This window comes from Suillus subalutaceus (assembly GCF_016647625.1).
Source record: "Suillus subalutaceus strain FC151 chromosome Unknown DFJ58scaffold_21, whole genome shotgun sequence".
NCBI lineage: Eukaryota > Fungi > Basidiomycota > Agaricomycetes > Boletales > Suillaceae > Suillus > Suillus subalutaceus.
The window spans coordinates 217,785-240,050 of record NW_024540270.1 but is presented as its reverse complement, the minus strand read 5'-3'; the positions used below and the strand labels follow the sequence as shown (position 1 = coordinate 240,050).

Genomic DNA, 22,266 nt, shown 5'->3' with positions numbered 1-22,266 from the left:
CCCGCTTAGTATTAATGATCACATGATCTGATTTACTCGTCCAGGACCAGAATAGCTTCCGAGTTTAATATCACTGGCAGTCACCTCGACAGTCAACCAAGTCTTAGATTCTAGGTCCTCGTTTAAGTGAGTTTTGCTTGTTTTATGTGCTCATCTCTCAGCCGAACTGACGTCTAGGACTATATTGACATGATTGCAGAGGTATTGCTAGTTCTCGCAGGCCACTCTTCGTCGTTATTCCCAACAGATCACAATTTACATCCTGCTTTCAGACCATTACTGCATCCAGGCGAGGAGCAATAGTCTTGAAGCCCTTGGACACATAGCTTCCAGATACCGCAATATAAAGAAAGCGTGTGCGACCCTCTCCCGGTCCAAGTCGCGTTATGTCTGCGCGCTCTGCGCGACGTTAAACCAGATCCTGAAGGACGAGTACGAAAAACTTGTGGTAGATACAGAAGCCAAGGTCTTAAAACGCGACCCTGATCTCGTTGCAAACGGGTCTTTCGTGCCGCTTTCAGCTGTACGAGCGACTTTTGCAGAATGGGACTCTCCGCTCACGGCGTTAGAGACCTTGATGAATCAGCTACAGGCTCAGAAGCACTGGAAGCCCGGTCCCCTGATTGACATGTTGCTCGCCCGTTCAAAGACTGGTGTCTATCGAATTGCCGATATCATATCACGCCTTTCTGTCGCCGTCCAACGTGTCTGGCGGAGCCAGCTGTCCGCTTTCGTGGTTCATGGGTCCCTTGCTTCCTCTGATCCTTTAGCATCGGAAGATTTTACGCTTTTAGATGGCGCTATGCCCTCTTGCGTTTCTCCCCAAACGAAAGAATCCATCGTTTATGTGGGTCGGGCCATTGCGACCATAAAAGCCAAGAAGTGGCAGAATCAACTACCGCGTGAGCAGGCGCTTGAATATGCCAATCTATTGGAGACCGTCTTACCCGAGGATCAATACAAATTCGACCTTGTGATCTCGCAGATCAGGACAAATGTCAGTGAATGGCTATGGCTCAACGTTCTGACGCGGAAGGACGTCGAAGATGCCGTTATATCGCTGTGCGTGATCCTTCCGAGCCCTCCTTTTTTTTATTTTTATTTGAATGTGGTAGACTAACAATTGACCGGTAGGGCAAGCTACTTCCTTCTGCGCAATGGCGAATTCAGCTTGGCGCTCATTCGTGAGATTGAGCGCTTGAAGATATCACGGCTCACGACACGATCAGGAGTCGCGTCAGTGATTCGAGAACAAGATTTAAACCTAGCGCTCCTCCGAGCGTCTCTTGGCACAAGCCGCCCAACATGATCCATCCCTTTTACATCTCCATTTCGAGCTCCCCTCTGGGCCCCTCAGACCCCTCCTACCCTCATTGGCGAATTCCAAAGCACTATCTTCATCTGTCGCTAGTAATTCACCCGAAACCACATCCTTTGATGATCTCCTTTTAGGCACAAATCTCGTACTATCGTACAATGTCACCTGGCCTCTGGATCTAGTTTCTGCACGCTTCAGGATCTTCAGATATACGCAGCTCTTTTCAACTACCTTTCTTCTTTACGCAAAACCCACACTCAAATTCACACTTGCTGGACCTCGCTCTCTAACGCACAACGTGCGCGACGGCGATGGACAGGTCTTGGCGAAGGTGGTACTGCCGAAGACCTCGAAGCGCGCAGAGAATTGTTACGCTGCGGGTGGGGCGTCGTGAGGGATATGGGATGGTTCCTTGACACGCTTCTCGGTTATGTCATGGTCGACGTCATAGACGTCGAGTTCAGAAGACTGAAAGATCTCTTGGGAAACCCAAGTCGCGGACGTGCAGAGAGCGTAGGCAAGCACCCCAGTTCACAGAACATTGCCGGCCAAGCCAATGCAGACCCCTCGACTTACCTTGATTTCACCACGCTTCGAAATATCCATACGACGTATCTTGAACGGCTACTGACGGGGTGCTTGCTGAGCAATCCCGCTCTTACTGCGATTCTTCGGCCGATTTTCGAGGTGTGTGAACGATTTGTTGCGCAGGTCGAGAGATGGGGTGGAGACGTCCTGCCTGCATTGTTGTTTGAGGGGAGTTTAGCACCTGGTGGGGATGATAAGGTGGGTGCTATGGTACAGGAACGGTTCCAAGTAGTGTCAGAAATCAATGAGGTACTATATCCTGTTCTCAGCATTAACTATTGATTCTGATCATATCATACAACAGAGCCTTCATAAGCTGCTTAATTTGTTCTACGAGCAGCTGTCGCTCTCAACTTCTCAGCAGCCCTTCACGGCCACTGGTGATATCCTCAAAGTCCTATCTTGATGAACGCTAGTGTGGTAAATGCAACATTACAGCGCACGTCCATCCGAGGAAAGGGGTCCAAGGGTTTTGAGGGAGAGGGAGAAGTCCGCCGGCATGTTGAGAGACTATTGCTTCGGCTGGACTTCAACGGGGCATTCTCGAAGCCCAGAGCTGGTGCCAGCGAATGGGAAGGTGGAATAGATATCCTTTAATATTTGTAATTCTCGAATAGTTAAACTTCGTGGGCGCCAAGATCATGATATCCGACCTTATCATATGATCTAGTCTCCGATTTCACCCTCCACCTTCCGCTGGCAGTCTTGACATTGTTGGTCCTGTCAAGTAATCTGTTATAATTTATCTTACTGCGCAGCGGGCTGGGTCCAAGTGGACACCACTCCCACGACGTGTCAGCTTAATATAATTTCGTAATTAATAGCACAAGTGAAAGTCGATTTACTTCAGGTAAGTTTAAGTTGACGGATATGACCGGAGGGTCAATAGCAGTTCGTCGTCTCTCCCAACAAGTTAGATTACTTTCTTCATCACATCCATCCATGGTCTCCAGTGCGGTTTTCGTCGTCCAAACCTGTAATTTTTACTAACACGCTTCTAGCATTTGGTACTCGTCTCATTGGCGCGCCCAACACCCTCGGTGAGTGCGATCGTACCCACAATTATCATGCCAGCTGATCAGCTCGCATATCATCAGAACACCGAGTGTTCATTGAGCATAATGGTTCTGTCGTGTCTTCTTTTCACGACGTTCCTCTTTTTGCCGACCAGAGCAATGGCATCCTCAACATGATCGTCGAGGTCCCTCGTTGGACTAACGCGAAGATGGAGATCTCCAAGGAGGAGGCCTTCAACCCCATCAAACAGGACATCAAAAAGGGTCGCTTGCGTTTCGTCCGTAACTGCTTCCCTCATCATGGCTACATCTGGAACTACGGTGCTTTCCCTCAGGTGGGCTTTGTTTCGTTTCTCGCTCTTATTCGGTTGGCTAAGCGCCAACGATCATCGTAAGACTTGGGAGGATCCGGCTGCTCTCCACCCAGAGACCAAAGCCAAGGGTGACAACGATCCATTGGATGTCTGTGAGATCGGTGAACAGGTCGGCTACGTTGGTCAGGTTAAGCAGGTTAAGGTTCTCGGTATCATGGCTCTGCTCGATGAGGGCGAGACTGACTGGAAAGTTATCGTCGTTGATGTGCACGACCCCCTTGCATCAAAGCTCAACGACATCGAGGATGTGGAACGTCATCTTCCTGGGTTGATCAGGGCCACCAATGAGTGGTTCAGGTATGTGCTGTATTCTATTAGCCTAAGAAGGCGCTATAGTCTCTGCTAGGATCTACAAGATTCCCGATGGCAAGGGCGAGAACGCCTTTGCTTTCTCTGGTGAGGCCAAGAACAAGAAATATGCTACAGAGATCATCCACGAATGTAACGAGGCATGGCGCCGTCTCATCGCCGGTGATAGCCCTGCTAAAACCCCTACCTACGAGATCTCTGTGTCCGTAGACTTTCCTTGTTTTGTCCTAGTTGCTGAAAACTAAAAATTTTGCAGCCGCAACCTCTCCAACTCGAGCTCGCCAAGTTTCGTTACCCGTGGCGACCCCACGTACGCTAACCTTCCTACCGACTCCAGGCAACCTCCTGCACCCATCGATCCTTCCAGTAAGTACTTGTTCCTCCCCTTCGTCCTGCATAGTATAACTTCTCTGTCCCAGTCTCAAAGTGGTTCTACATCTCATCCGTCCAGGTTTAGAGGAAGGACAGAGTAGTAAATGTAAATTGATGTACTTGGATTCGTAACGACTACATATCCTTCAATTTTTTTTGCCAAGATTAGGTGGCTAGTGACGAGACTAGCCACGTACGCGATCGAAACGTTTGATGCTGTGTTATTAGTCTAAAGCTACAGTGGCTACTGGCATGAGATATACTAAAATCAGACGGTGCTCGTATCTCAAAGCCTAGTGTCGTGTCTTTTCTACCACGCCATCTGACTGTGTGGGGTATCGGCAGTAACGATCAGAAATGGATGTTACTGTCCACGTCCCTGCAACACGCAAGTCAGCTGTGTCTGGGTCGTGTAACCAAGTAGAAACAGACCTTCAAGTGCGGAAAATATAGAGTATTCGTGCGTAGTGACACCCGATACGGTATGCGTCTCCAGGACTTTTCCTGGCTTGCCTCCTTTCTTGGGAATTGGCTCGGCTCGTTGGTATGTGAACGTGAATGGTGGTTCTCCAATCAGCGTGAAGACTATCTCTGCTTGGTCACCTACACATACGTCAGCACAGCACAATCATCATGTATCGAAACGACAATCACCTTCATGAATGTCCTGGAATATCCGTTTCCCGTGACCGACCTGGGCAGCTGGGAGAGAATGGATGCTAAACTGCAAGTCAGTGACTGTAGCCTTGCATAGCTTCTGCTGTTGCGACACGGATGTAACTGTGAATTCCCCCGCTTGTTGATGCATAAGGGAAAATGGGGACTTCTTGGCTTCTTGGGTGTAAGACTTGCCATTGATGCGGTACCTATAGCGTCGTTCCCGTCAGCAAATCAAAGTGTGACAAGTCACCGAACGCACCCGACAGACCAAGGCGGCGTGCCTTCGAGCTGGAACTGAGCCACATCACCGACACAGAAATCTACTCTCTTGTCGACGGGGGTGATCGCAGCGGACTCTGCAACGTCAACCCATATAGAGCGATGCAAGGGATAGAGCTCTTTCTGTTCGCAGTGCGACGAGTCCTGAACGGACTCCACTGTGATTTGGTGCGGACCAATGGACGTGAAGTGATAAGAGGGAAGATCAAGTATCCAGGTCTTATCGTGTACCTCGATTGTTTCCTTGTGCACATGGCTCGCGGCAAGGTTCCTGATGGACAGAGCGAGCTGGAAAGGCGGGGTCCCGTCTAACTGAATAACACCACCATCATTTGAGATTGCCTCACGAGAGGTAAGTGCATCATTCAGGCAGAAAAGAATTCTGTTATCGTTCTTGAACTTCGCTGACGGCCTTGCCATGACCTCTTGCTCGAAAAGAAGGCGATCTGAACGAGGGATGACAGCGTTTTTGTGCTTCGCAAGAGGATAGGCGCTGTCCCCGATTTGCTTGACTTCATAATACTTGCGCCCGATGATGGACGTGTGCAGCTGGAAACGTGTGTGAGGCTGGATGCTGCTGAATGTTGGTTGGTCGAGGACTATTGTACCCCCTGCTTCGTCGTTGCGTGCAATGTTGTACATAATCTGGAAGGGAGGTCGACCTTGAAAACGTTAGCCAGTGCAATGAACTTCGTTTGAGAGGACACACCCGTGAGCTCGAGGTCGACGTGGGCATCCTGGCCTTTGCAAATCGGAGGAAGGATATGTGACCTATTATATGGCTCGAAGGTGCAGACAGTTGCAGGATCCAGTCGAGCAGATGGTCGTGGCACCCAGTCAACGGTATAAGTGTTTTCACTTTCGATCACGGATCCAGGACATTGAGAATCCGTAACCTAGAATAAACATATTATGTGAACAAGATATCCCGTGGTTATGCGATGGACTGCTACCTCGAGAATTTCGTAGACACCCTTTTGTGTGACATGTATATGGTCATTAGGAGACTTCAGCACAGCAGTGAACAGTCGATCTGGGTTGCCCATGTGACGGTACTTGACTTTCCATGGCTAAGGTAGGCGAACGTGAGTTCTGCTCGTGAGAGTTCAATAATCTGACTTACTCCGTCGCCTGTCAGCCGAAGTGGCAGGTCTGCACCATCATCTTCTAGAATAGTGATCTCCCGTTGGCCACGCTTGCCGTAGAACTTGACAGTTGGCTGAACACGAAATCAAAACTTGACCCTTATATCACAGTCATAACAACCTACCTTCACTCTCCTGACATTCACAGAGACGCCAGGAACTGATATCGATCGTCTGCATCCGTAGCTATCCACGACGCTCACTGAGTGAATGGATTAGCTTCGCTTCATCGAACAATAACCTTCGAGCCTACCTAATTCAACATCAAATGTTCCACCCTCCTTGTCAATAACACTGGGTATAGGTACCAATACCCTCGTGGGCGACGTTTTGATGTCGGTTATTTCCAATGCATCTGTACTGCGTGGACCCACGACCTGCAACTCCAAGTTCCAAGGAGGCGTGCCCTATGGATACGCATTAGTATCAGCCCGTCAAACCCGACGAGACTGCCCACCCTCAAATCGACCTCGATGCCCACTGTCACACCCTCACAACTGCTGACGACTCTCCTTCCGCGACCGCCTACGAAGTCTGCTGCTGCTAAAGGATGTACGATTTGATCAATGCTTGGGCCATCAAGCGCGACTTTTTTGTAGTAGGCGTCACTGAGCTGTACAAAGGTGTAATAGTAGTGACCGCTGTCCTCCGGCTGCAGAGTGAGCTCGCCACGGGATGACGTGAATGTCTTGAAAAGATCGCGTGGGGGCTCTGCATCACGTTGCGTGCGGTAGTAGACCTGGAATGGAGGTGTGCCGTGCATGACAAGGGATGCAGAAACACCTGTGTCGCCGGAACTGAGTAGACTTTAGAAAGGAAGGCTTGCCAGAACGAGGGCACATACCATTCATGAATCCTCTTCCACTCGATTTCTGCGGTGGGCGTCGCCTTCTCAACGACCTTGCAGGTTTCAGGAGCAAGCACATCGCCATCGCAATACTATGACATGGTCAGGATCATCATGAAAAGGAACTGTGCATTACCTACCTTGCCTCTGATGCCGGTGACAATATACTCCCCTGGGACACCTGCACTTAGCACGACATCATTCTTGTTTTCCTGGGTCTGTAGTTTCTTGTCCCATGGCTTCATGCGCTTGCCGTCCCCACTGGCAGGCTCGAACCTTACATCAATATCCCATGGCCCATCCACTGGGTCTGCGTTGGATACTGTTAGTGCTACCGGAGCCTCTGAGCCAATCAGGAGTGAAGTTGGATTTCCCGGACCACATGCTTTGAAGGACACGCTCGGACGGCGCAGAACAGAGAGGGACCGTGTTATTTTCGCGTCACGATGCCCTTCGTTGAGGTGCACGATGTTTCCCATGCCATCGATAACACTCTCCAGGTTATACGTGTGCTTGCCGAGAACATCCAATGACAAAGACAATGGAACTTTGAGTTTCTGAGGTATACGAGCGCGAGCGACCTCTTGTGCGGTATGCGAGTGGCTGCTGTCTTCAATGCCTTCAACAAGGAAATATTCTTTCCTCCCGTTAACATCCTTCGACCACTGTAGGCTCAGCGGAGGAACACCTCGTATATCGATGGTAAGGTCCACATCAGATGTTTCACCTGCACAGCGAACATCTTGCACAGCATCGTCGGTATACTGGGCAGTCGGACAGGGTACAACGGTCAGTTCAACCGGGTGAACAAGACGTGCGGCAACATTCGAACTGTCAAGCACCCGGTCGAGCCTTATGGTCCCTGGCTTGGAAAAGCGAAGATGTAATAAGCTTTGTGTCTTTTGGAGGCGGGCGCCGGTATCTGTTTTCTTCATCATCCTCGTCATCGTACGCATCATACCCGCTCGCATCCTTGCTTCGCACAACCTGCAGCCCCTCTACTCTAGCTTGCTCGATTGCTTTTAACTCCTTCGTTCCCAATTCAAGGTATTCCACGCGCCCCGAGCCAAGTGGAATAAAAGAATAGCGCACATTAGTCGGTATCGTGTTGTTCACAAGGATTGGGACGAGCACGTGCGCAGGCGAGACAGGTGGGAGGCAGAAAGTATGCGAGTGTGGATTGAAATGAGCAGTGCTGATAGGAGACATGCGGACCGTGTGTTGGCCAAGCAGACGGGCATCTTTGGAATTTGTGTTGAACGAAAAGAGACCGAATGTTAGTGGAGCAAAGATATCAGATAGACGGAACGGTTCTGGAGTAGATGGAAGGTCTGGTCGATCTTGTATAGTATAATGAGCTCAGTTAAAGACATAAATTTATGGCAAACTTACTTGGAATTCCCGAGGGTACGCTACTTATTTCGGAGGATCCCATTAACCCAAGGTTTAAGCTAATTCCTCCGAACAACATGCCATCGAGAAACCAAATGGATAGAATTTGGAGTAAGACGACAGCCCTGCTATACTTTAAACGTGGTATTCGGAGCCGAGAGAGAGTTGCGATGTAAGCAAAATCAACTATAAGCCATTTTCTGCCATAGTATGTCGTTGCATCGGACGCGAAGATGTTCTGGAGGACGTCGAACACCTTGATGGCCTGCCGAGAATAGGAACGTGTCAGACCCGTGATGTTTTGGTAGCATGCACAAGGCACGGAATATAAAAGAAGACCTCGCGCAGGAAGAACTTGAAACCTGTTTAAAGCCACTCACCTGCAGCAGCAAGCCCAAACTCAAGTAATATAAACGCTGAGAGGGCACGTCGAGGAGCCGCTCTGGTATGAGTGGCTGTTCGCCTGGAGGCGGCGTTGGTTCGCCAGGCATATAAAAATGCTAGCTTATTATACTATGGTCAGATAAACCAGCCCCAACACTAAGTCCTAAGAAACTGCATTCACGAACCTGAAAGTCTGGAGGAAGGACGAATGCACGTGACCGCCGTCGATTGTTTGGTCAAAAAAGGCAATTGGATTTGACGGGTGACTAGTGTCCCGGCCGTAGGCCCGTAGCGCCTTTGAACTCTCTCTACATACAGCTGATCTGTTTTGCAGGTATTTTGATTTCACACGAAGCGCTCAAACAACAGACAGAAAGACGCCGTACTACGTGGCCAGTTTTTCTTAGTTTGTGACCATTCATTGCGATCCTAGTGGTCTGCCAGACTTTACAATCACATTCCGTCCTTGTGAGTACCAACATGACACATTAAAAGCTTCAACGTATCAAAAGACGCCTAACCCAGTTGTCCGTGCCTTCAGCAGGTTTATCAAGCGATAACAAGGGAGTCCTATCTTGTCTTGTTCATACCACGATGGCCATGAACAACTTAAAGCACTCACTACCACCACTCCCTCCCATCCAAGGAGAGCTCATGCTCGACGTATATACGCATCGGTCTATGCTGGGCAGAGACATCGACGAGAATACCGTGCATGGAAATACCGAGCGATTGGCTGAGCTGGGTAGCTCGGTGCTCAGTATGCTCGTCGTGTACACGTTGTACTCAGAGAAACCGATGCTTCCCGCCCATGATCTCAAAGTTCGTAATTGTCAAAACAATATCCTTTTTGTGTATTGCTGAGATGGCACCATAGATGCGCCAAGCTGAAATGCTGAGCGACAAGAACATCGGAGACTGGCTTTCTCTTTACGGATTAAAGGCTAAAATTCGTTGTGCAGACAAAAGTGTACTTGACAGGCCTGAAGAAGCTCGTTTCCTCTTCAATTCTTATGTTGGTGCCGTGTACACCCAGAAAGGATTGCAAGAAGTCATGAACTGGGTCGGACGCCTTGTCAACCCTTCCTCGGAGCCTCCAACAGTCCCAGGAGATACAACCAACAACCAGCCCGCTACAACGCCGCCTCCACCACCTCCAATGTATTATTCTCAGCCCCCACCCCCGCCTCCGCCAAGCACTGCGCCTCCTCCGATGCCATCGATGCCGCCGCCTGTGCCCTCTCAGGGTGTACTTGCAATATTCAATCAGACGTGTATGCAAAGAGGACTCACAGTAGAGTGGAAACCGGAGATGACGGGGCCACCGCACAATCCGAGGTGGGAAGTGAAGTGTATTGGTGAGCTTTTAGCCTTCTTTTATGTGCTTGGTTATCTGAGCAACTTGGAAGTGAGCGGACAACATCGTGGAACCGGGGCAGGTAGAAACCAGAAGCAGGCAAAGGAGCAAGCAGCGACAGAGGCATATCAGTACATGCAGGCCACAGGCTGGGGCCGTAAGTAGCCAGAAATTGCCAATGCGCCCAACTTCTGACCTTTTGTTCTAGTTCTCTAACAACATTCGGACTTATATCAACGGAATGTATCAGTATGTCATCTGAGTCTTCTGTATTCGTATGATTTTCTACCCAACTGTCTCTTCTTTTCAAAGCCTCCTTACCTCCACCTGGTTTCCGCTGGTTAGACAGTTATTTTTGTATCGGTTTGGATACCAAAGTCACTACTACAACTGTCGGATAGGCTCGTTCTATTTAAATGACATTTTGATACATGCGGTGAGATAAGTCCCTCTTTGGGAGCTCCTATTACGCCCTCCGCCTTTGTGCTTACAGTGATCTTCGCTATACCGATGCATCGATAAATATCTTGAGTTCTGCCACTGATCTTGAGCTCGCCGAAACATCCCTTGCCCTAAGCCGTCACTGAACTACCAGACTACATATGGTTCCTCCACTTCCTCCGCTGCACGGAGATCTGATGCTCGATGTTTTCACACATCGCGCTTTGACTCAAGGTGTCATTAACGACCACACGCCACATGGAAATAGCGATAGACTTGCACAACTTGGAAAATCGGTGTTGAACACCATCGTGACGTATATACTATTCGCAGAAAGACCCATGTTGTCTGGCGAAGAGCTGAAGGTATGCTCGTGATATCGTGATCACTCCTACTTAATCGCTATGATGCCGTGGCTAGACCAAACAGGAGCAAATCTTAAGCAACGAAAGCATGGTTGCTTGGCTTGCCGCGTATGATATCGAACTGAAGAGACGTGTGAGAGGAGCGAGAGGCGCTCTCGACAGCCCCGAGGTACGGAAGATCGACCATGTATGTGAGATGCACGCCGCATGACCACCTTTCCTCAGGAAGCTCGCTTCCTTTTTAACAGTTACGTTGGAGCTGTTTGTCTCCAAGATGGCTTACAGGCGACAACTGACTGGGTCAGTAAACTTGTGAAGCCCGAGGGCCAACCACCGGCTTTAGTGGATGACTCGCAATACAACGCCTTGTCGACGGTATCACCTGTGTCACCTTCCAGTGCCGCGGCGTCACTCCCGGCCTCCCCTCAGACGGCGGGTACGTCGCAACCCGCTCCGCCTCCATATTATCCGGCCCCTCCGCAAGCGTCAACCATACTTTCAGGAGTTCCCCAGGGCACACTTGCTTTGTTCAATCAAACTTGTCATCAACGGGGGATTTCTGTCGAGTGGATTGCTTCCTCAAACGGCCCGCAGCATGATCCGAGATGGGAAGTGAAATGTAAAGGTAAGACAACTTGGTTCCAGTCTCGAATGACTTGTTGATTTCTGTAGTAAACGATGCCGAGCGGGGTTTTGGTCTCGGTAGAAACCAGAAAATAGCAAAGGAATTAGCGGCATACGAGGCGTACCTGTATATGCAAAGTATTGGTTGGACCTGTGAGTTCCAGACACTATCGTTTCTGCGCTTTCCTTACTGTCAACTCAAGTGCCACAGCCGGAACCGACTGCGTAGAACTTCGCCTGTTCTTGTTTATGCATCTATTAGTGCTTTCGTGTTCTTGATTGTATCATCTTCCTTGTGTTCTACTTGCACAATACAGGCATTGTTTCATCCCCCAGAATTCATATTGGTGCAGTTTGAGTTTCACGGTCACGGTTGCAACGGGTGTAAACATCGAATATATCATACCCTGTCCCCCCAAAGAAGAAAAGCTGGTGCCCCTGCTGGCATTGGGGGATATCTCACAAGACACGAGAAGATCTATACAGAATGTGGCGGCCCGCTTCATGTTACATCCATTGAAGAAATTGAAGGATGATACAAAGAGCAAGGGGATAACTACATGTCTTCGAGCCTTTTGTCATTTAGGAGTTCCAGCGCACTAGGATGCGGAGCTGGATCGAGTATGAGCATTAGGCAACGACGCATGAACGCATCTAGAGATGGTACGTTGTCTGCGTTCAGAAAACCAAACCCGCGGAGGAAGTGCCCAAAGCTGCGTGGCTTCCAATCGGTGATTGGCAGAATATGGGGACCTAGTTGATAGTAGTATCGAACTGTGGAACGTCCCGAGCGTCTTCAGCATGGGAGTAACCGAACACGTGATAACGTAGTTGGTGATGAGCTCAAAGACATAGTAGTGCAAACGATATCGTTAAAATTGTTATGCAAGACTTGCGATATGACCAGATCTGAGTCGACATGGGTAACCTCTGGCATATGAACAATAGGGCTCGGCAGAAATCGTATTCTGATTGACAGCGTGTGGAGGTTATGTCAACATGAACCTGAACTCAAGTATAGCCCGGTCAATCACCATCTACTTGGAAGTTCGGAGATGTGGCTGTGTAGCCGAGGCGTGAATTATCTCGACCGTGACCTAGGCCCCTACCGGCGGCTGCTCAAACAAGTGCATGGAGGCTCAGTATTCTGTAGAAAGCGTTGAGGGTCAACGAGAAACTTGCTCACCTCAAGAAGCTCATGGTGGACAAAGGAACAGTGATGTTCCTACTATTTCGTCGTCTGCGTCTATACGCTGCATGATTATACCTGACCTTCAGTGGAAAATCTTCCAGTTGATCCATGACGCCTTTACGGAGCACTGGAGAAATAAGACGCTCCTGGCGCTTGCTTTGACGTGCAAGTCATTCACTGGACTTGCACTGGACCTTCTATGGGAAGACCTATCTGGGCTTGCACCACTTATTAGATGTCTACCTGTGGACTTATGGAAAAATGTTAGTAACGGATACCTGGTAAGTCAAACACTGACTCATACCCGAGAGTTCATCAGTTCACTCCATTTGCTAGGAATTTCAAAGGACCATGACCATCGATGACTGGTCTATTTTTTGCAAATACAGCTACCGTGTCCGTTCACTCAAAACAGCGGCTAATACATTTGGTACCGGCATTTGGCGTACCCTCAACTGTCCTCCCTTCCCCCTTCCATTGCTCCCAAACTTGGTGTCTCTAGTTTGGGGTGAGACTGCCAGCGAAACGTTTCTATCTATCCGGTTGTTTGTGACCCCAAAATTGACGACACTTGATATCGCCCATAAGATCATATTTGGTCTTTCCGAACAGTCCATTTTGTTATGTATCCCGATGCTGTGCCCTTCTGTCTCGAACTTCAGTATTCATCGGGAGATAGAAGCAGGAGACATATCGACCTCGTTGCAATACTGGTCTCATCTATCCTCTGTGAGCACTGGAGAAATTTCCGAGGTGGCCATACAATACCTGTCCAACTTGACCTCACTCCGATTTCTCAAATTTCGCTTACCTTCAACGCCCCTATTTGTGGGTACACAAAGGCGCCTGCAGCGACATGCATTCTGTGCGCTGCAAGAGCTAACCGTAGAGTCCGAAACACTACAAGATTTAGATGCGTTCTTCCAAACACTCTCCATTTCTCCAGAAGTGCTATCTTTCACCATCACCGACGAAACGACGTCTACCACATTGGTCCTGCCGTCTTTGATTTCGCGTCTACCCAATGTATGCGCGCACAGCTCACTGCAACAGGTGCAATTCAGCGTTGCTGATTGGTCTACTGATATCAACAACACAATCGCAATTGTATCCTTTCAACCACTCTCCGTTTTTCGCAATCTTCGCAAGCTTGGCTTCGAAATAGACCCCTATTTGCAGTTAGATGATGCTGCCCTTTTGCAGATGATCAAGGCCTGGCCGCTTCTGGAAGAGTTGCACTTCAATAAATCACGCATGAGACATCATGTCACCTCAAATACCTTCGTCTCGCTGTTGCAACATTGCCCATATTTAGTCTCGGTTGGCATTGCCGTAGACTGGTCTGCTATAGACAAAGATAACATACCCGCCGATGTTCCTTACCATGGATTTGCACACAAGGCGCTATCTCATGCATTCTTTAGTACATCAAAAATTCGCCATCCGACAAGGATTGCTGCTTTCATATCGGCCATCGCACCTAATATGAAATCAGTTGAGGCATGGGACATTGATATGTACGCGGAAGATCCAGACTTCGACAAATACTTCTCAAGGTGGCATCTCGTCCAGTTTTTGGTCAAGTTCTTCTCCGTGGTTCGCGAGCAGGGGAGGAGAATGGTGCTGAATGCAGGTGAATGGGCTGATGAAGACCGTTGCAGGGCTGCGCAGCCAGCACAGGAAACTGAAAATGGGGAGGCGGACGTTGGTGACGTTGGTGGGGGTGGAGAGGGTTCCGAGGAAGATAACGGAAGCGAGGATGAATATTTGCCTTATTCTGGCCAGGGTTTGTCAGACTCGGAGGAGGAAGGGTAAATCAAAATGTAGACAATCGTGCACTGAGTTCACCTTGTTACTTGCGCCCATTTGTCTTGCTCGATTTCCCCCCATTTAATAGAGTGCCTCAAATAAAAATGTGGGTGAAGTCGCTCACACTGTTACACAAACGTTCCTTGCCGTATCACTATAACCCTGAATCATCATCCAGACGAAGGATATCTTGATTACAACACCAGCATGCTCTTGGCCAGAGTCATCGCATCCTCACGGGTTGTTTGTTCTTGTCGGGACTGGGCAGTGTTTGAAGCGTGACAATATGTCCCTGTTCGGCCTTGCGTTATCCAGCACCAGGGAAGCAAGACAGCCAGCAAGTCCACTCAGCACATGAGGTGCCACTCACGGGCTGAACGGATCGGAATGGCTAAGCAGCTACTATTGAAGGTCGACCAGATGAAAGCAATATTCGAGCGCTCATGACACTGATTCCACTATTCTTCTGCTCCTTTCTGCTGAACATGTGCGGAGTCTTGTTTCCGCGGATAGAACACGGGACCAACGAGAACTACAAAATATCAAGCTAGTGCATGGTCCATGAGACCTTTTGTCCTCCACGTGGCACCTTATCCTTAGATTTTCTATGGTCAGAGATCTAGAAGCAAGGTGCTAGCTTGCAAGGCAAAGCAGTGACTGATATGTACGCGCCCAAGTTGACTATCGATCCTAACCTGGGCAGGGGCAATATGGCTCGTAGTTTATCGGCAGCGCACTAGTCTGGTGAATGGCCTGATGTATGGTGAACGTCGAATGAGAACAGTACTTATTGATGTCCAAGTCTCAGGCTGTGATAGATGAGCATGAGCGTGATCAGAGCCAGCTGATAGGATTCTTGCATGCATAATAGTATCCGAAGACCATCAGCCGAGCGTGTAGTTGTGAACATACGTACGCAGCACCTTTGTCCCGGATTCCGGTTGGCCACGATACTGCAGTGAAGCTACTCTCGAAGAGGCCTTGTATCCTGACGATCTTTTGCTTCTACAAGAAAATAGATAATCGTCAGCGGTAGCGCGTGTAATGAGACGAATGCTAAAGGACAAAACTTCGAAGATAGGCATATTTACTGAGTCCAAGGGTGGTTTTCAAAAGCATCGTTGGACTTGCAATTGTTATACAGTTTTGCTCCCACTGCCTGTTTCCTCGCATCAGCGTTGATAAGGAAGGAACAACAGTTTTCCCTAGGCTTCTATTTGGTCTGCCCAAGTTTAGAGCATTATTTACACAAAAAAGGGACGCGTGGATCCTGTCAAGATATTCAACGGAGGTTCCTTCATTGCAGTAGCGCTTGCCAATATGGGAATCCGAACTGGACGACCCATGTTTGCTCATGCACCTATTATTATTCGTTGTAGCTGGTTCAGCTGCTCAACATGCTTGGAACACACAAGTGGTTCCAACTTCTCGGCGGAGAACTTCGGTACGATGCTCTTCTTCGTGAGATGCATGGACTCTCCCTTCTTGCCCTGCATTGGGTACAGCGTGAGAACACGTGGTGATCTTCTCGGTGGAGAGAACCTGCCCCGAACTGTCCGTATGACTACGAGGTCCAGGTAGTCGAAGTTCCGTGGCATCTTCACGTGCTCCTGCAAGCTTCCCATCGCCATGTTTGATGTTCAGTGTCACGTACCGTGAGAGATAGTCGTCCCGCCCACATTGATGCACCACAGCATCGATGGGCCATCGAGGGTCATGGTCGCCTAGTGGAATGCGCGCGCGTACTATAGCCACTGGACGTGATTGATCATTAGTAGCCATTCCTTGTCATTGCAGATGACAATCCAGTTGACAGTTGCGGGAGTGCACGAGTCAAAATAAAGTCTTTGGTCCATTTCAAGGCCGGGTGCGACTCAAAGCTAGCGCTCAGCGCTCGAGTCTCAAATACCTGGCAAGTGGCAGCAGTAAATTTTAAATTAATGAATTCAGCTAGACGCCAGTCACGTGAATTGTCACAAACACGACCACACGCGTATAATTGACGGACTGGCGAATGTTGACTGAACTTTCGCCTTCCTTCTTCCACCACCATCGTCATCGACACTACAAGTGTTATCCGCCTTCTCTATAAATCGTTGAACCACCTAACTCATTACATACAACATGTCTGGACGTGGAAAGGGTGGCAAGGTGTGTTATATTGGTTGGCGTCACCTCATTGTTACTCCGACTCACAGTGCAACAGGGTCTCGGGAAGGGTGGTGCCAAACGTCACCGCAAGATTCTTCGTGACAACATCCAGGGTATCACCAAGCCAGTGTGTCTATAGACCTCTGCATTCAACCGTCCGCTCATAATGTCTCTAGGCTATTCGCCGTCTTGCCCGTCGTGGTGGTGTGAAGCGTATCTCAGGTCTCATCTACGAGGAGACCCGTGGGGTCCTCAAGATTTTCTTGGAGAATGTTATCCGCGACTCTGTCACTTACACCGAACACGCTAAGCGGTAAGCCCTACAACTCACTCCAGTACTCCCTCATTCATCCGTACTGTAGTAAAACGGTCACTGCTCTTGACGTTGTTTATGCCCTGAAGCGGTCGGGGCGCACTCTATACGGTTTCGGTGCATGATTTATTCCTTTGTATATGTAGTATGTACCAATAGTGTCTTAAGTATCTCTCTCACTCTCCAAATCGGGCCGGCCGTTTATCATCTTGGCATCCTTTCAGATATCCATGATGGTGTGTAGACCGCGGTGTTGTGTTCAGGCGAGCTCGGGGTGGGTCTTCGTTTCTGAGTGTGATTATCTTCGGTCAGCTCGGCAATAGTGACTGGTGGGGCAGACATAAGTTCATGCAAACGGACGTAACCGTGTTCTCCAGCTGATGAGGCCCTCCGTCTCCGAGTGTATTGCATTTGTCTGGTGCCTTCGAGTATTCTGCCGCCCTTCGACGGTCCCAAGGGAGAGCTTCCAACCAGGGCATCGCTTGCCAATGTAAGAACTCCTCCCGGGTTTGCATGGGCATCCGACCTGGACGGCCCATGCCTGCGCATCCGCCTGCGACTCGCCATTCGTTGTACTTGGTTCAACTGTCCGACGTTCTTGGGACGCTCAGGCGGCTCCAACTTCTCCGCGGAGAGCTTCGGCACGACGCTCTTCTTCATGAGATGCACGAACCCGACCTTCTTACCCTGCATTGGGTGCAGCAGGAATGGAGAACACGAAAACGTCAGTGGTGTGATGATTTTCTCGCCGGGGAGGACCCGCCGCGAACCGTCCGTGTAACGGTCGTCCACGAGGTAATCGAACTTCCACTGCATCTTCACGTGTTCCTGCGAGCCTCCCAGCGCCATGCTCTCGCTCCCCAGAACGGTATACACACCGTTCGTCTTGATGTTCAACGCCGCGTGCCGGGAGAGATAGTCACGCGACTCGTCCCCGCCCACACTGACGCGCCGTAGCATCGGCGGACCATCGAGAGTCGCATAGTGGAATGCGAAGCTCTCGCGCTTGACTGGCATAAACTCCGCAACGCCTCCGCTCACGTCGGAGGAGACGCCACGCTCGCCATATGGAAGCAGTGAACGGGAGCGTGGGGAATACCCCATAAGTCGCATCATGGGCCGGATCGCGCGGAAGCCTTCCTGGTCGATCCAGAGTTCAACTTCAGTCCCTCCGAGCCAAGCTAGATCGCGTGGAAGATAGGGATGCTTAGAGATGCCTGAGTCGCCTGCGGTAGTATTTGCAGAAGGACACGAATGTATGGAGCTTGCCGAAGGGGAGTCAGTGAGCTGCCGGCGGGTTGTGCGTACAGGTGCAATGACCGGGGACTGGGGCTCACGGGCATGTAGATGTAACCGAGAGGTCCTTGGGATTGAGCGAGGGGTCTTCAAGTGATGAATGGCTCCTGAGCGCTCCAGTGGTCTGCGATGTCTCCTGGAGTATGTAAAAGATATCGGGGAAATCACATCTACGCTAGGCGACGGCGACGGAGGAGCAAAGGAAGGTGTCGGCAGTGTCGAGAATGTCGCTGATGTGCCAAGGTATATAGTTTGCTCGTTCTCTTTGTCCTCTATAGGAACAGGAACAGCTAAATTGGAAGTCATTCTCGAGTTGAAAACCCAGGCTTGTCGGTTTGCACCTCCGAGAACAGTCCTAGCACTGGGGGTTTCTGACAGCGACGAGCCGACTGAGTCCGATACAGCCAAGCTACGAATATGTGTCAACTGGAACAGAGACTTGGACAGGGGGCTTGGGGAAGGAGAGGGGGCAGAAACGAGCGACTGGGATGACTGAGACGACTTTGGAGTGAAAAAGACTTCATCAAGCAGCGATTCGCTGATACTGCGGGGGCTTGCAAGATTAGAGGACAGTCCTGCCAGTGAGGAGGCTGTCATCTGGGACCTAGGCAACTTCGAGACCTTTCCCTGTGTAGCTGCTATGTCTATTTCAAGTCTACTCGATTTCGGCGGGGTGCATACGTCGGTGTCATATCCAAACCTGAGAGGCGAGTTCAAGGGCGTAGAAAATTTGTCGATCACAAAGTCGATGATGAGCGGTATTTCACCAGACGTGCTTGGTGATAATAGGTCACTTGATTTGAGAATAGGTGACGGAGGGCAAAGCGTGATGGCAAGCAAACGCAAGTCAGAAGACGTGCGGGTCAGACGGACATGCGTTGAGGACAGCATACTTTCCACGAATGAGTGGGCCAGCAAGGAGTGAGATAAAATGACTGTAGCAGTCAAGTGTCAAGTAGCAGTACCGTCCTTCTCTCGAAGGTCAGCCGCATTCTCGGATTCAATGCTCACGGTGGCTGACAACAATCATTATTGCACACATATCCACATGGCGTCGCCACGCACAACATTTTACAGCTTTCCCTCCTGCACACGCGACGCAATCTCGACCTCTTTCTTGTGCACCTTCTCCCTATTTTTCAGCAGGCAGTAATCTCCGAACTCGTTCTTGTCCTGCCACCACGAACCAGGGAGCCAGAGCGTGCGGGTCAAAAGTGATGAATGTGATGCGTCGAGGAATGGGAGGCATGATACTCGTTCCCAGGTCTCGTTGTCAACTGCGTATCGTGGTTCTAGAAGTGATGACACCGGGTGCTCGGGGAAGTCTAGGTCTACAAGGTAGTCGCAGGACTCAATGGGCACCTGAAAGAGAATCAACGAAATGCCTCGGGTAAAATCATTCGTCTACTGACATAAAATTCTGGTGCCTCCTTATTAAGGTCGTTCAAGCTCGTTGGGGTGATCCTCGAACCCGGCCTGTCCCACCATCCATTGAAGGTCAATTTTACACGACTCTCCTCAAAATGCGCAGGAAGCAGTCCTCCGAACTCGCTTTTCACAAAGTCGACTTTCACGACGTTGGGAACAAGGTAGTGACCCGGGAAGCGATACCACTCTTTCCCTAGACAAAGCCTCAGATCAAACGCCCTTATTGGTGCCAAGTCGATGGAAGGCCTGTCAATCTCTTCTGTCCCGGGAAGAAGAGGTGGGAGAAGCCCAGTAACATTCAGTAGCCGCGGAAGCTCATCTGCCTCGAGGTGGTTGAACGTGGAAAGCGGTGCGTGGTAGTAATGCCACAAGGCAAGGACGCGAGACAGAGAAATAAGCCCCGTCACGGCGATCACGGTGCACGTTATTGCACCAAATATGATAGATCTTGAAGCCTATCATAGTAAAAACAAAGCAAACGTAAGCAAATGCATGTGTGGACAATAAGCACAAATATACCCTATATGAGGATTTGGTGGCGGAGATGTATGCGACTTCCATCCATCCGCGGATGAGGTATAGGGCCACGGCTGCATTGAAACAGATGAGGGGATATGCAGGGAACATGAAACGTTCCTCCTTGTGCGCTTGCGCCGTTAAGATAGCCGTCCAGACATATAGTGGTGCTAGACGAAGGGCGAGTAACGTGAACGGAGAACTCTGGTCTGGGCCAGGTTTGGACATCCCGAGCCGCTTGCGATCGATCCTATAGGTAACTGCGAGACCAGGCAGGGAAATAAAAGCGAGAGGCACGAGGATATTAAAGTTCAGGAGGAGGTTGAGGATGTAGAAGTACCAGGGTGCTGTGCCGTATAGATCAGGACCACGTTCGGATCCACCAAAGACATTGTAGCGGACAATGTTCCAAGGTACGATGCTCCATCCGCCATACGCAACACTATCAATCGCTATGACGGGAACCTGCGACAAAAGCAGTTATTAGTTATGAGCGAATGATGGATAATGAATGCCTACAAATATCAGAGCGGATACAAGACCGGCAATGAAGAGGCGTTTCCAGCGAGAAATCATCCATGATCTGCGTGAGCTTGGATCAACTCGATCTCCACCAAAAACGAGTAATTCTTCAGACACAAAAGGCAGCGAAAGAGCAAGTGCAAAAGGCCATCCAACAATAGCTCCCGTAGCGAAAAGCATTGTTGCAAATAAAGTTCTCCGCTTGTTCTTGATGCTCGATGGTTCGAGTGAATACGTAAATGCGATCGTGGTTGCGTACATTGCGAAAGAAGAAGGTAGGAGGGCTATGTGGGTACTCGGTCAAAACGAAGATTTTGATGAAAACATGAAGAAAGTACCCTACCTGGAGCAGCGTTCCACATGCCTGCACTGAACAGCAGCATAAAAAACAAGTAACGACCAACCCTTTCGTTAACTTTTTCGACTACAGTGCGGCATAATTTGGCTTCGCAAAGCGTAGATACAACGGCTAAAGTTATGCGGACTGCAAAGAATTCAGGGCGCTACATCGGTAAGTTCAAGGCGATAGTAAATGCAATCATATTACGAAAACTCACCTTTCCAAGGTTCAGAGTTAGGGGGAGGCGCGCAGGTATGAGGTGTAACAAGACATATGCCCAACTTCGAATGGCATACATCGGGGTGACTTCCCATGTCTGGAAACCATAACCATGATCGATGTAGTGTAATGGTTCCCAAAAATTAAACACTGACGTGACACGTAACTTAGAGAATTAATAAACACAAGTTTCTGTGCTACTTACCCTCATCACAATCTTGTATATTGGTGTACATGGCTGCTGCTACTCGAATGAGCAACAGAATGCGCACTGCTGTTAAAAAGTCTGGATTCCATGGTTTACGAGCGGACCTGGGAGATCATGGGTGGAAAATCATAAACGGGTAAGACGAAGTAAATTACCTGCGAAGCTGATCTTGCAGAATGCCAGAATGCCGTGCAAGGGACGGAAAAGATGGTTTTGGGTCCTTTTTGCGTCTCAAGCGTAAAGTTTGAACATTTGAGGCCATGAAGACCTGACTTTTCTCTTAGTTTCAGGAGCGGCGATGTTGGTTAACATCAACTACGTGCGCGTGTGATTGATGTGCCATAACGTTTACGTAATAATTCCGCGGCTTTGACTTTGTTGATCATGTGACTTTCAATCTCACCTGAACGTCCAACCAACATGTGTCGATTTCTCGAACCCCTGGCGTCGTTCGCGCGTCGTCGAGCTGACCTGCAACAATTCTCTCGTCTTGTTTTCTGAAATTAGAAATTGCGCAGTTCGGCAAAGTTGCTCCATTAAGCGGTAGTCTCTGGATGGAGCTGAGCCCGGTTGCCGTACTGAAGAGGACTGCCAGATCTACGATATTGGCAAGGTGAAAGCCTGATAGAGTCAAAAGACGCGTAGAAGGGTGATCAATAACTTAGTAAAGGCTGATTCGCAGCCATCGTCGGTTCCAGCGCGCATGCTTCTGTCACGCTTCGCGAAGCGGAAGATCAGATTCGGGACTCCCTATGGTCTCTGGCTGCTGTATTCACCAACTGGATATGCTGAACATGGAAA

General features: G+C 49.6%; 9 protein-coding genes across 9 annotated transcripts; 6 read left to right on the top strand and 3 right to left on the bottom strand.

Annotated features, from left to right (window-relative positions):
* Positions 1-189: 189 nt before the first annotated feature.
* Positions 190-2,503, top strand: DFJ58DRAFT_714888 (gamma-tubulin ring complex protein; the record flags this gene model as incomplete). Its single annotated transcript, XM_041384066.1, has 7 exons — positions 190-233; positions 304-1,062; positions 1,135-1,240; positions 1,281-1,471; positions 1,501-2,155; positions 2,211-2,300; positions 2,345-2,503. The coding sequence occupies 7 exons, from the start codon at positions 190-192 to the stop codon at positions 2,501-2,503; spliced, it is 2,004 nt and encodes a 667-aa protein (XP_041247168.1).
* Positions 2,504-2,776: 273 nt separating this feature from the next.
* On the top strand, positions 2,777-4,062 carry DFJ58DRAFT_714887 (inorganic pyrophosphatase; the record flags this gene model as incomplete). The annotated part of the gene is made up of 7 exons (XM_041384065.1): positions 2,777-2,858; positions 2,908-2,946; positions 3,004-3,257; positions 3,319-3,593; positions 3,643-3,807; positions 3,862-3,971; positions 4,025-4,062. 7 exons carry the CDS (start codon positions 2,777-2,779, stop codon positions 4,060-4,062), a joined length of 963 nt encoding a protein of 320 aa, XP_041247167.1.
* Positions 4,063-4,270: 208 nt separating this feature from the next.
* On the bottom strand, positions 4,271-8,791 carry DFJ58DRAFT_714886 (uncharacterized protein; the record flags this gene model as incomplete). Its single annotated transcript, XM_041384064.1, has 15 exons — positions 4,271-4,356; positions 4,410-4,580; positions 4,632-4,843; positions 4,897-5,578; positions 5,626-5,812; positions 5,870-5,986; positions 6,040-6,135; positions 6,187-6,263; positions 6,315-6,468; positions 6,519-6,858; positions 6,906-7,000; positions 7,049-7,837; positions 7,893-8,248; positions 8,301-8,565; positions 8,681-8,791. The coding sequence occupies 15 exons, from the start codon at positions 8,789-8,791 to the stop codon at positions 4,271-4,273; spliced, it is 3,738 nt and encodes a 1,245-aa protein (XP_041247166.1).
* A 186-nt stretch (positions 8,792-8,977) lies between these two features.
* DFJ58DRAFT_772526 (uncharacterized protein) lies at positions 8,978-10,472 on the top strand. Its single transcript, XM_041389231.1, has 6 exons — positions 8,978-9,152; positions 9,226-9,506; positions 9,562-10,042; positions 10,094-10,198; positions 10,250-10,290; positions 10,354-10,472. Exons 2-5 carry the CDS (start codon positions 9,279-9,281, stop codon positions 10,255-10,257), a joined length of 822 nt encoding a protein of 273 aa, XP_041247165.1. The 5' UTR covers positions 8,978-9,152; positions 9,226-9,278; the 3' UTR covers positions 10,258-10,290; positions 10,354-10,472.
* Positions 10,473-11,809, top strand: DFJ58DRAFT_772520 (uncharacterized protein). The gene is made up of 5 exons (XM_041389230.1): positions 10,473-10,847; positions 10,903-11,016; positions 11,073-11,472; positions 11,520-11,624; positions 11,675-11,809. The coding sequence occupies exons 1-5, from the start codon at positions 10,644-10,646 to the stop codon at positions 11,698-11,700; spliced, it is 849 nt and encodes a 282-aa protein (XP_041247164.1). The 5' UTR covers positions 10,473-10,643; the 3' UTR covers positions 11,701-11,809.
* Positions 11,810-12,526: 717 nt separating this feature from the next.
* On the top strand, positions 12,527-14,620 carry DFJ58DRAFT_195828 (uncharacterized protein). Its single transcript, XM_041379184.1, has 2 exons — positions 12,527-12,944; positions 13,000-14,620. Exons 1-2 carry the CDS (start codon positions 12,603-12,605, stop codon positions 14,476-14,478), a joined length of 1,821 nt encoding a protein of 606 aa, XP_041247163.1. The 5' UTR covers positions 12,527-12,602; the 3' UTR covers positions 14,479-14,620.
* Positions 14,621-16,504: 1,884 nt separating this feature from the next.
* DFJ58DRAFT_772518 (histone-fold-containing protein) lies at positions 16,505-17,175 on the top strand. The gene is made up of 4 exons (XM_041389229.1): positions 16,505-16,623; positions 16,679-16,750; positions 16,800-16,936; positions 16,986-17,175. The coding sequence occupies exons 1-4, from the start codon at positions 16,597-16,599 to the stop codon at positions 17,059-17,061; spliced, it is 312 nt and encodes a 103-aa protein (XP_041247162.1). The 5' UTR covers positions 16,505-16,596; the 3' UTR covers positions 17,062-17,175.
* On the bottom strand, positions 17,141-19,123 carry DFJ58DRAFT_655663 (uncharacterized protein; the record flags this gene model as incomplete). The annotated part of the gene is made up of 1 exon (XM_041381864.1): positions 17,141-19,123. One exon carries the CDS (start codon positions 19,121-19,123, stop codon positions 17,141-17,143), a length of 1,983 nt encoding a protein of 660 aa, XP_041247161.1.
* Positions 19,124-19,303: 180 nt separating this feature from the next.
* DFJ58DRAFT_714882 (glycosyltransferase family 22 protein) lies at positions 19,304-21,727 on the bottom strand (the record flags this gene model as incomplete). Its single annotated transcript, XM_041384063.1, has 8 exons — positions 19,304-19,594; positions 19,645-20,115; positions 20,180-20,641; positions 20,696-20,982; positions 21,042-21,201; positions 21,256-21,407; positions 21,463-21,569; positions 21,621-21,727. The coding sequence occupies 8 exons, from the start codon at positions 21,725-21,727 to the stop codon at positions 19,304-19,306; spliced, it is 2,037 nt and encodes a 678-aa protein (XP_041247160.1).
* Positions 21,728-22,266: the final 539 nt, after the last annotated feature.